We start from the raw sequence: 13,066 nt of genomic DNA, 5'->3' as shown, positions 1-13,066 counted from the left end.
CTTTTTACTTGCATAATCTGTGCACACAAGCACGCACGCGCACAGACACACGCACACACACACACACACACACACACACCATCACAACTGCTGGAGAGTATCTGCACATGTGCTTTGTACAGTACATACGTAAGGGCACCGCGATATTGGAATTCATGGGTTTCCATCAGAAAATACTTGTTAAGGAAATGGTGATTGTAATCACTCAAAATTGTATTTTATTTCAGTGAATAGTATATGCTGAGCCCTAGACAATAAATGGAGAAATCACCTCAATTCCTCATATCGGTCAGGGGGCTGTATGTTGGTCATTTCATCATTTTGACAGTGCCCTATGTCTATTATTAGGCTTATTCGTTCCATTTTAACATTCATAAGAGTTGTGGGGGCATGCATTACATTTAGTAAAAGTAGCAAGATGTTAAATATTTCTCTTAGATCTTTATTCCTGAAGAGGTCGAGTATCATACAATGTCTGATGCCTTTAAAGAGAAACCAGATTTCATGGCATGAATTCGGAAAACAATTAATAGGGGGCTGTGATAGACCCTGTGGCTATATAAAGATTATAGTCATAACATTATTGCTTTCATTACATTGGAGGGAGAATATGAACTCTTAACCACATGAACCCTAGCGTCCCTGTTCTGGGCATGTTATAATTAGTTAACATCACATGGGACAGATCTAAAAGCAGTTTGTAGTATATAGGGTTTAAGTGGTTAAGCCAAATGTGGTGACTACTCCTAATATTATAGCCCCACCTCTAAATCTATGATTACAGTAACACTTAAGTTGAAATTTCAACACAATAAAATGTAAGTATCGATGATCCTTTTTGTAGTATAGTGACCATGTACTGTAAGCCTACTGTAAGTCAAGTTGAGTGAAGAGCAGCTGTAGTAACTAGTAAAGTATTGACAAAATACCTATGGAATGTTAAATAGCTAAGGATTGTTTTGTGCTTATAATAAGGCAGGCCCAGGTATTGATGTTTTCAACTTAAGTGCTACTTTAAGTGAGTGAAAGCTGCTCAATATTGTGCCCATTTCCAATATGCCACATGAATAATGCCAATATAAAATGCATCATCCAGCAGCATATGCTCAAACAACTAATAATCTCTTAAAATCTCACATGGTAAAATATTCTATACATGAAATACCAAAGAAATACAGCTGTGAACAAACATGGAAATGGAAACAAGGTAATATAGTTAAGGCTAAACATCTTTGTCTATTACCTTTGTCTAGCTAATTCAATAAGAGTAGCATGCAATCAACATAACATTGCCACAATTTTACATTAAACAACCAAAGCAATCAACTCAAAACAAACGTATGTGCCCTTCGCCACCAAATTAGAACCATGTAATGTAGGTTTTCAGCATCATAAACCATATGGCTTTGTGCAACTGTTCACTGTCAGTAAAATTCACTATAGAAATAATCTTTGTAAAATAATATATCAATAAATGTCATGCCAGAAATTAGTGAAACTCTGTTCTACATGCGCTAGGTGTTTTCTTACATGTCAGATTGTGCTAGTTGTACATCCTGCCAGAAATCAGGTCTCTCATCATAGCATGTACGCTTACATCCAGGAACATGTGTGCTGTATTCCATCACCCTACTTTATATAAGGTGTATGTGCACATTATTTATATTCTACATTTCTTTTGATAAAAGAATATTGTCCATTAATAAATTGGGAATGGTACAAGGGTTTTGGGGTGAGATAAAATATTCAGCCTGTTTTACGTGAAGCGATCGGAATTCATCTTTCTGAGTTTAGGTGGCAGGTGTCCATCCATTCTGCCCCCTCCACCCCCCGCCATTCGCTGCAGCTTGGGAGGTAAGTCTGCCACTGACTTGCTCATGGGCTCCGTGCAGATCCTGGAGGCCTTGCCGGCCTGCTTGTCGTCGGAGACCCCGGGCACCGAGCTGATACGTTGCAGCTTCATGGGCAGGTCTCCGAAACTGTATGTCATCTCCGAGGTGGTGGAGCTCATCCTCAGCAGCTTCTTGGGCATACCTTCGCGGCCCCCGTGCATTTTCTGCAGCTTAGTGGGGAGCTTGGTGGTACTCTCGTTGTCCTCCAAGGTCTCCAGGCAGTCCAGGGAGCTGTTGCACAGGGACGGAGCCATGAGGGGGGAGGAGAGGAGCAATGCCTCCTCGTGTTCTTTAACACTGTTTGGCGGCGTGGGCACCTCGAACGTGGCATGGAATTGTGAGTAGTCCACCTTGAAGAAGCCCTCCTCTAAGGAGATGACGGGGTAGAAGCGGTGACCCCACAGAACCTCGTCCTCAGTGTAAGATGTCCTGGCTTGGCATGTCATCCCTGTCAAAAGACACACACAAACAATGCACAGAAGAAATTTTACTTGAACGGATGAATTGTTTACTGCAAATTAACTGTGGCAAATGAATGTCTTGTGAGTGCAGAAGAAGTAAGGGTTAGGGTTAGGGTTAGGGTGCACAAGAAGTAAGACGTTGTTTTGGCCTGGCTCGGACCGTTGGCCTACTTGGTCCAGGCACCTAGGCTTTAATGTGTTGCAGGTTCGAGTCCCGTTCCTGATGACCTTTGCTACGTGTGTGTGTCTCTCCCTGTCTCTCTCTCTCCCTCTTCACTGTCTATCTTCACTTAAATCATTAAAAACACAAAAATGAGACAGGCCTGATTCAATTACATCCATGGCCTGGTGCCCTTAGCTTCAACAATGGGTGTTCCTATTTTTGATGGGCGCTAGCCCCTCCTATATCCAGCTTTTGGTGTGTGTCCACAAACTTTGTGATACACAAACATTAAATTCCCATTGACAATGAATGGAGAATTCTGAGCAAATAGTCTATTTTTCGTCATGATGATGTACAATGATAAGAGCGCCCCTCACTTCACACAGGTGTGATCTTTTGACTAAACAAACTGCAAACAAAACTACATCAATAAATTAGTACTTACCGAGTAGTATTACCGAGGCAGCTGCTTATATAAAATGCTTAATTGATTTTCCGAGAGCAAAAATGACAATTATGAGTAAGTTCCAGACATTCTGAAGAAGCAAATGTGCTGCTTAATCATTTGCCATGTATACAATACATAATTTGAACTACACACTGCATTAAAGTAGTTGAATGGGGGCATTCAGCTATTTTAATGCAGTGTGTATACTTAAATTATGTATTTCCTTGACTGTGTGCTGTCACTGCTGTATACATTTGTTTCAAGTGTCATATTTCTATTTATGCATACAGAACTGTTGCACTTACTGATCATTACTCAAGGGACTGAATCAAGCAGCCATAGAAAACACCTATTTGTGTCATTTGATGAACATAAATGACAGATCCCTTTCAATATTGAGGCAAAGGCTCTGTTTAAAATGCCCAAGATATTTCATATAGCTTTAAATGTACAGCACCGTACGCATCCAAAATCCAGCTACTTAGCAATTCAGTCCACACCTTAACCATGGTTAGTCACTACAGCAGATAAAAGATTATAATAGTTAAATTACTGAGGAGGCAAATCACAGGGGTGCTGACTGCAGATACAGTAGTAGGGTAGGAGATTAAGCTCACACTAATATTTCCTAGGAAAGTGAATGCTTTCTTAAACAACAAAGATAGATTTAATCCAAAGCACCAACATTTACACATGAAGCCTATGTTCTCCGGAATTTCTCAGCTGTTTCTAAGCTGAGGCGAGTTCGAAAGTACTTGCTGAAAGCCCTTAATTGCATGCTTTCAAGACTACTAAACAAAAGCACAAAACCTAATTAAGATGATCTATTTACTATCTTCCAGTCATTTGTCCAGTTGTAAAAGAATGTGTTTGTGCATGCTTGTGATTGTCCCACATTATGGTGTATATTTGGCAGAAATATTCAAAAACAAGGGTGATGGAATAGCACTGCATGCTTAACAATCCCCTCACATCCCCATAAACAAATTAATACAATTAGTGAAATTGTGAGATTTGAATTAATGAGCAGCAACATTAAGTTGTTTCACACCAAGTTATGGAATGATTATCACTAATCCACTTGCTACTTGTCACTCTTATTCATATATTCGTCTAAAGAAAAGAACAAAGCCCTTTAAAAAAAAATTATATGATTTTCAAGAAGTGAATAGTTACCCTCAAAACACCTCATAATTCTGTAGGCATCTAAAACAATGTACTTGAATTATACCTTAGTTTATCAACTGAGCACAGTAAATGACAAACTTATTTTAGCCCAGAGTAAGGGCTGATAAAAAGCTGGGGGGGAACTCATGTTGAGGCATTTATTTGTATATGCATACATACAGTATTGTATCATGTAGATTAGTCATGTACTACACACTTTGTTTTTCTCTCTTTTAACTGCAATGATGCGCCTGCACAACCAAGAATGTCACCCGTGTTACTTGTAATGTGATGTGACAATAAAGATTGATTCTGATTCACACGTTGCGTTGATGTGTTTGTCTTTGTGGAAATTATAGGCATCTGTGTTTCCACCCAATTCCCAAGGTCATGAAATAATTCACCAATAACTGCTCTGTACACAATCACAGATGTGCATGAGGCTGTGACATGAAATGTGGTTGGGTTATTCAAAGTATTACTTCTGCATGATCACTTCAGAATCCTAAGTGCTTTAGGTATATGGAACAGTGTCGCAGCGAGTAAGGCTGGAGGAGCTAATGGGGAACTCTGAAGCCGTAAAGAAGTCAGTTGAGGGATTAAATGACTGAATGTGTGTAAATAGAAAACAAGTTTGTAACACCGGTCACAAAATAATTTGTTTAGTAACATGATTAACATCATGATCTTATAGTGAGTGTATAATGAAACCACTTTTTGGTCTTTTAATGATGTTGTTACCGCCACTAATCAGTTGCCAGACTTCTCGGATTGTGCTGTATTATTAAATGTGTGTTGTGTGCCACAATTGTAAAAGGCTGAGCAGCAACACAGTGCATAGAAGGTTAATGTCACTTCTTCTAATATTAATATTACGCTGGGAGCTCTAGTAAATTGATGTAATGCTATCAAAATCGACATGAAATCAAATCGTACCCAAAGCCGCCACCCCCCCCCCCCCCCCCCGCCTTGAGAACATAGCAATGTTCCCCACGACATGGCTCGACAAAAACACCTAATATTTGTCTAAGCAGAAAACAACCATTTGCATATCGTTCAGTCAGAGGAAACGGAGAACAATTGTCCCCCAGTACAAAATCATTCCAGTGTTTTATCACTCAATACAAGACCATCCATCAGGCCTTCTAGGCCCTATTGGTGAAGTGTCTTAGATTGTCTGCACAATCATGACCTTTTACAACACAAGCCCTGTTCAAAGTGCCATTCTTCTGTTGGAATAATATATTTTGGTAACTTTTCATCAGGAAAGGCCTGAGCTCATATTATAGATGTCATCTTTAATAAAGCACAGAGTGATGTTCTCCCCCTGGCTCATCACTCACATAGTGGATTTTGTCTTGGCAGCTATGGTAGCTTGGTTACCATGTGCTGCTGTGTACACTGTCCCCATGATGCACACTTGAACACCTTGGGTGTCATCAGGGGTGGGTGTCCGACTCTTATGAATAACCCTGGATTTTGAGTTCCAGGGGTATTCATCTGTCATTCCAATAATGCATTGTTGATCAAAAACTATACTCCCATAGGCTACGTTCCCGTCTATGTATTTGTCATTCAAATAGCAGATCTCAGACTTGGCACTGCACCTATGCATTTTGTGTGGATGAACTGAGCGAGTGAGAGAAAGGGCAGCGCACCTTTTAAAGAGCTTGTCATCATCTGGCATTAGTATATTGATATAAGAAACATTTACAAGAAATAGGATGAAGGCAATAACTTAGGCAATGAATATTAGGCGAGGCTAGAGGATATTATGTTGCTGTAGCAGATGAGTCAGTTCCTGTTACTGTCTCATCTCATCTACAAGCTCAGGTTGGTAGAGAAAAGCTAGCAAGCCAGCACTCACTGCGATATTAAAGCCATATTGATAAGTTGTATGACAGTGTCATGCACCGAAAGCTCAAAATGCATTGCGAGCCTTCTGCATGTGTTATTAGTATGGTTGCCCTAACAGGACAACCAGACTATAGTAATTGTCACACTTTGTAGTGTGGTTGCCCTTTTTTTGAGTGGTGCAACCACTCCTATAGACAGCTATGTGTGTCCCTGCATGGCTGCCTGGCTGTGTCCCTGGGTCCCTGGCTGGCTGTGTCCGAGCACAAAAATAGCGTTTTCACCACCAAGTGTCACCAAGCGATTTCCACAGCACAGCATAGGGACATTACATTCTCCTCAGACATATTAATATATCTTGGTAAAGAGTGTATAAAATAACCAAAACTGAGTAGCCTACATTTTCATCTACAAGGCTCAAATCTCATGTGAAAAAATACAATTACGTGTTACGATTTAATCAGTTTACAATGTGCATAGCCTATATTATTGGATACACTGCTCTCAAGTAATTAATTGCATCATTCCAGCTGTGCAGAAGTAGCCTATAGGTCAGGTCAGATCAATTAGGCTGTCACGCAGCGAGGTCTGAAATAAGCTGACCATCTTCCCTTAAAGGTTTAAACCATAACATGACTATCGCAGACCCCCACTCTGACCTCCGCGGGGACCCCCCTTACCCGCAGACCTCCGCGCAGAATACCGTGGACCCCTGCGGAGGTCGGCGTGGGGGTCCCCGCGGAGGTCAGAGCGGGGGTCCGCGATAGTCTGCGTGGGGGGCTGTGGAGAAGGGGTGTCCCCGCGGAGTTCGGCACGGGGGTCCCCGCGGTAGTTTGCGATGCGTGTCGTCATGCCGGTAACTGTTGTGCAGTAAAGTAAAACACTAAATAACTAAAAATCAAGAAACGCATGCAAAATGCAGAACAGGTCACGGAATGTGACATATATTGTATAGTTTAATTGATATAAATTGCATAAATATTACCCATTGACTTGAACGGGAAATTTGAGTGTAAAACAGATGCAGCGCGCTCTACTGTCTCCCTCCAATATGCAGATAGTTTTTGCTACCTCAGCAACACCTTTTCTCAACAATCAGGCAGATTCAGTCAGTTGTCAGTGTGATCAAATACTGTACATACTGTATATGGAGCTTTCACCACTTAAACTCCATTATGGTTGAGCGTCCCGGGATCATCATCTACTAAATTGTTTTCTGTAATTGTGGAGAAAGCTTTCGCTGAAAATAGCGGATCACAACTCGTCACCACAACATAACGAGTGGTGAGCAGGTCTATCTCCTATTTTCAGCTAAAGCTTTGCTAAAGCGGACTCTGGGGTTTAAGTGGTTAAAGGCATTTTTTTAGATGACAGTGCTGCACACATTCACAGCATGCACACACACAGTGAAATAAGGTGCTTACATCCCCAAGAGAATGATCTCCCAGGATTCAGAAACCCAGAATCCATCTCGGCTCAGGACTCTAAATAAATGTACTTTCCCTTGATAACACAGAGCTGGCCGCTTTTGTCGTCTAACGTAACAAAGTGAGACAGCACCTGAGTCCGTGGACTGACAACTAAGATAAAATGGATTCTTTGGTGGCTGGAAAAGAAAAGAACTGTAAACTGGGAGGCAGCTTGCCAGTATTTCTTGATAGTGCCAAGTGGTATTCACAGACCAAGTTGGCAAAAAGAAGCTTATCCAGGATATAAAATGCTGAGGATCATATCTGTTTCCACCCTGGCTCAGTAAGGTCATATGTTCTGCTATAGATCTGGGGTTGACAGAACTTGACACACATAGGCTTCTAGTTTGGAGGCTGCACAATTGATGGGTTTGCAGTTTGACACAACAGTGCAATCAATACAGCTGGTGGATTAAAAAGGTGGGTCTAATGAAAAAGAACAACCCATCACAAGAAAACTTTTTTTCTCTTCTTTGTGCCTTTTATATATTATTTTCTACATTCTCTGAATAAAGGGGAAGAAAGAGATGGCAGTCATAAATCAAACAAGACCCTATGCTACTAATTGTGCCTAAACAAAGTACTAGATAACATCTAAATTTAGATGTCATCTAAAAAAAATATTCCACTTGCGAGAAAAAAAACAAAAAAAACAAAAGAAACATTGATGCAACTACTAGGCTACACCACAAAACCCAACAAACCATCTAAGCTACACCCAATTAAATTGTGTACGGAACCGTCATACCTTTTATAATAAATACAAATTACAAAAGAGCCGAACTTTTGAGCACCTGTAGATCGTTAGGTTCACTTAGGAAACTAAATGTTTATTTCATTCAGCTATATATGAACTAGAGCAGGGGGTACTCAAATACAAATACAAAACTTAAAGGTCCACAAAGAATAAGACAAAGGTCTATAGTGTTAGTCATCAGCCACATTCTGTCAAAATGTGTAAATTGATTTAGTTACATAATGTATTAATTAGTACGTCCTATAATTCCACCCACTCATCACTAGTCGTCGCTCTGTTATTGGATAGATCCAAACGTGATGGAAAGAGAAACTGTGCGTGGTCTTATCTGGATGGGGGGAAGAGTCAGTTATTGCCAGACAGGCTGCACGGTTCACTACCTAGGCAGTGGCTCAAATCACATTGGACAATGGTGTAAGAACGAGGGAGATTCATATTTCCGTTCACACAAAATAAGTTTTCTCTTTTTGTGTGAATGGAAATATGAATCTCATACTGTATGGGAATGAGAAAACAGTTTGACAGCCCTGATTATATAAGTAACATACAGTAACTGTTAGTTGTACTAACAGTTGTACTGTATATACTTTGCTGTATATACGATATACACTGTTTACATGTTACTGTTATTACTATTATATGCTGCTGCAATAGTTCAAGTTGAAAGTTTTACTCTTATGTATGTACTGGCTAGTGCTACACGAGATAGCGGATCGGTTCCATGCAGGCAAAATAGTACATACTGTACTGTACTGTAATGAGGAAAATATGAATTTGTTCACCATGCACATTTATGCATATCCGCCACTGTAATGTCAACATTGCATGTCTACATCAGGGAAGGCTCATTACAATGTTGGTAAATGATGCATTTATATAGCGCCTTTATCCAAGGTGCTTTACAGAGATTGTGCATTACATTCACCCATTCACACACACATTCATACACCGATGGCAGCGGAAACCATGCAAGGCACCAACTAGCACATCGGGAGCAATTAGGGGTTCAGAGTCTTGCTCAAGGACACTTCGACAGTAACTCTGGGGGAGCCAAGTTCGAGCTGGCAACCTTGCGGTTACCATCCAGCCACTCTACCCCTGAGCCACCGCCGTGCTGGTGGCACAGTGCGACTGGCACCGCAGCATAACGTCATGGCCATCTCCAAGGCTCTCCAGGAGAGCCTGAGAAGCACAACGTAACTTAATTGATTCGTTCAATCTCCCTCCCTCTCCCCTTCGACAGAATAGGATGTCACAATCTAATGTTGATTAATGTTCTGTTTGTCATGTTTAGCTGTTATAAACACAGGTTCACATCGTGAAATTGTTTGGAATAGGTCGGAAGCAGTCCCAAGCGCCAGTCCTAGTTGCCAAAACAGATGGTCGCTAAATAAATACTTAACATCTGGATAGAATATATGTTTGTCTCTGTGTCATCACCTCAGCCTCTTTCATCCCCAACCAAGTCTCAAGCACCATTTGTTCCAGTGAGATTTGATTAGACTACGTTTGCCAGGTGTTCATTGAATATTCATAAATTGAGAGTGGGGAGTGGAGCTCAGGGTCCATTTGGTTCCATTTGTACACTCATAGTTGTGATCGGGAAAAAAGCCTACTGCAGCATAAACAGATGTATCTATTTCATTTGGACTCAAAGGCCTACTACTGTAGTAGTAAATCACACCCAGGTGTTAAAGTTTGAAACAGCAGGCTGCTTCTACCTGTATCGTGTGCATCATGTGTGCGTGTGCACTGTGTCTGTCCATGAGTGGTGTGTCGTGCGTGCATGTGTATTCACACTTTGCCTTGCCGTGCAAAGGCGTACATTTGCTTTTTAAGTGCCGTACTACGTGTGTGCCACTTTTTGCCGTTTGTGTTGTAATGAGTTGCAGGTTTGTGTTGGATTCAGTTGCAGGTGTTCATGCTGCATGGAGACAGACAGACATACTATACACACAGTCACTTGTAGAAGATGCTGGCAAAAAAATATTTGTAAATTGAAAGGGAAGAAAGTGTGCGAGAATAATGTCCAAACACAAGATTATGTTAGCTCATCAAACTGATTGTGACAGTCGGGGTCTTCACGAGTCAGACTATAAAACCTTTGTAGGTTTTTGTCAGTCCATCTAAAGAATTGTTTAAAATGTTTTTTTAATGAAAAAGGTTCTATTATACAAATGTATAAGCTACAGTACAGCCACCTAACCTGGAGCTAGAGAGGCACTGCACAGAAAATTACATTTAAAACTGTCATCTTTGAGAAAACAATGATAATTATTCTTTGAATGAAGTCTCATAATAAAAGTCAAAGAAAGGAGTCTTTCTCCTGACTTCCATTTTGAGATAACGTCACCAAATATACTCCCACTCTCTTTTTAGTCGTGTCTTTCTCTCGCTGCTCTCTCCCTCTCTCACTGTCTGGCTGATCTTCTTTTTCACTCAGCAACACAAACAACCACAAGCCTCCCATACACCAGCACACACAAACGCACACAAACTCCCCCATGCAGCCTCACTCACCAGTGCAGCGCTGTCAGCAAAGTCCCCTGACAGTCTATCAGAGCTGTAGCAACAACACAAGTTATGTATGAGCAAAATGCAGGCAGAAATAAGAATCTGGATGGTGAATATATCCTGACGACACAACGCCATCCCCGATTCACCATTTTATCCCATTGTCAGACAACCCGCCACTGTCAACAAAATGCCTGGCAGCACAATCACAGATGGCTTAAATGACGATGTTTCCTAAATGGCGGGAACAAAAATTAAGTGGCAGATAATTCTGTGGCTCCTAGTTCCGCGATGCACAAAGAAAGGATTCTCATTTGTCTGCATTTACGATCTGTGATGTAAAATATTAAAGGGCTGTGCGGAGCGAGATCAACAGTGCTGAGCAGAAAGCCATAGAAGAGGGTTTGACGAGCATGTGTAGCAATGTGCCTCAGAAGAGAGTAACCACATGGACCCTTGCATCCTCGGGCCTTCATTTTCGGGCTGAAAACTAGAGTTGAGAACTCTAGTTTTCGCCGGCTGCCGGGCGTGGCTGCACAAATAACTTTGGGGAGGACCTGTCTAGAGTTTAAATGGACAGGTACAGTATCAGTCAAAAGGGAGACATCGAAGAGGAAGGATGGATGGGGAAGGATCAACATATGGAATGTCAGAACAGGTCTGACATATATCCATATACTAATATTGATGACATCAGGGATCTCCATATGGGCTTAATTGCGACAGCAGGTCGCATTTACCTTGATATGATCCCTGACTTACTATCATCCCTGATGATGTCAGTGATGTCACGAGACCTGGGCACAATACAGTATATGGGGGCTTTCCCCATGTATGGGGATTTTAAGTGACAAAAAACACAAGATTTCATAGCTAAGTGCGACATTCGGTCGCAATTAAAGCAATATTAAAGCGACAAGAGGTCTCAGGTTACCGCCGGGTATATTTTATATTGGCTGAGAGGCGTATAGTGACACACGACGTGAAGCAGAGTATCTACCGACCCTCTCAGACATTATAAAATACCTGGTAACTTGAGACCTCGAGTGGTCATACATATAGCAATATTAACCTCATAAAACTATTCGTAATTCACAAAAGTAGCTACACTTCGCGCCCACCAGAGCGAGCCACACTTCCTTGTTTTTACTCGGCCAGTCTCTGTGACGGGAGAATAGGAGGCACTTGAAGTCTTTACAAGGCTGCCCGGAGCCACACATTCACAGTCATAAGAACGGGAGCGGTGCTTAGACGCCAGCACGGCCTGGGTTTGTAAGGCAATCAAGTGCTCCCCTTCCCCATGTTCAGCTACAGAGCTGCGGGATCAATGTAACGCAGGTGGGAATGATGTACGTGGTCTAATATACATTGACATTTTATTTAAAGGATATTCCCTTGAGATGCATCATCTCCTTTTAGAGGGGGTACAACACAATGAATACAGTACATAGACAAAACAATACATCAAACATGTCAACACACAACACAACACAATGAATACAGTACTGTAGTACATAGACAACACAATACATCAAACATGTCAACACACAAGACACAACACAACAGAACACAATGAATACAGTACTGTAGTACATAGACAACACAATACATCAAACATATCAACACACAACAATACACTTACAACATCAACAAAACATATAGAAACATATAGAGGCTCTCCAATCCACTAAAAACACTACATCAAGACCAGTAGCAACTGCACTGAAACACCTTACAAAATACTAATAATAGTGATAATAATAATAAAATAAAAAAGATAAAAAGAATAATCAAGCATTAAAGTACACACCTCTCCCCAAACATTAAAGAAAAAATCAAATCAGAAACAAGTACAAATGGGTTTCAGCCTTGAAAATGTTAAATGATGTAACAAGTTGTTCCAATCAGATGTACCTTTAAACTGAAAAGCATGTCTCCCAATTTCATTAGATGTTGTGGGTACGGGAAAATAACGTTGTTCAAGAGGGTATCTAGCGTTATATGTAACTAATTACTGTTTTAAATATGATGGATAATTAAAGTAAATGCACTTAAAAATGAAAAGCAACCAGTGGGAATGCCTCCTCGCTTGAGGAGTTTAAGGTGTCGTACATGACACAGTGATGTGTCCGTTAAGGACACCTCAAAACAAATCTACAGATGCTATTGTATACAACATTTAATGAATGGAGAATGATGAGCCTCAGTAGTATTCTGATCAGAAACCAGCCAATCAGAATCAAGTATTGGGACTATCCATTTTAGAAAGGGTCAATTAATCATATGAACCCTAGCAACCCTGTTCTGTGAGCAAACCTTAGGCAAAAATAGCAATTCTGTA

At 40.9% G+C, this 13,066-nt stretch overlaps 1 protein-coding gene across 1 annotated transcript in view; it reads right to left on the bottom strand.

The window, feature by feature from the left end:
- Positions 1-507: 507 nt before the first annotated feature.
- The window catches only part of kcnj3a (potassium inwardly rectifying channel subfamily J member 3a), a 34,995-nt gene continuing 22,436 nt past the window's right edge, over positions 508-13,066 (bottom strand). Inside the window, exon 3 of the mRNA XM_083776558.1 lies at positions 508-2,340. Within this exon, the coding sequence (XP_083632684.1) occupies positions 1,757-2,340 (584 nt within the window). The 3' untranslated portion in view covers positions 508-1,756. The remainder of the gene's footprint in view (positions 2,341-13,066) is intronic.

Source organism: Protomyctophum parallelum, assembly GCF_964188405.1.
Source record: "Protomyctophum parallelum genome assembly, chromosome: 11".
Classification (NCBI taxonomy): domain Eukaryota; kingdom Metazoa; phylum Chordata; class Actinopteri; order Myctophiformes; family Myctophidae; genus Protomyctophum; species Protomyctophum parallelum.
The sequence above is the reverse complement of the archived record's forward strand: the minus strand, read 5'-3'. Positions and strand labels throughout refer to the sequence as shown.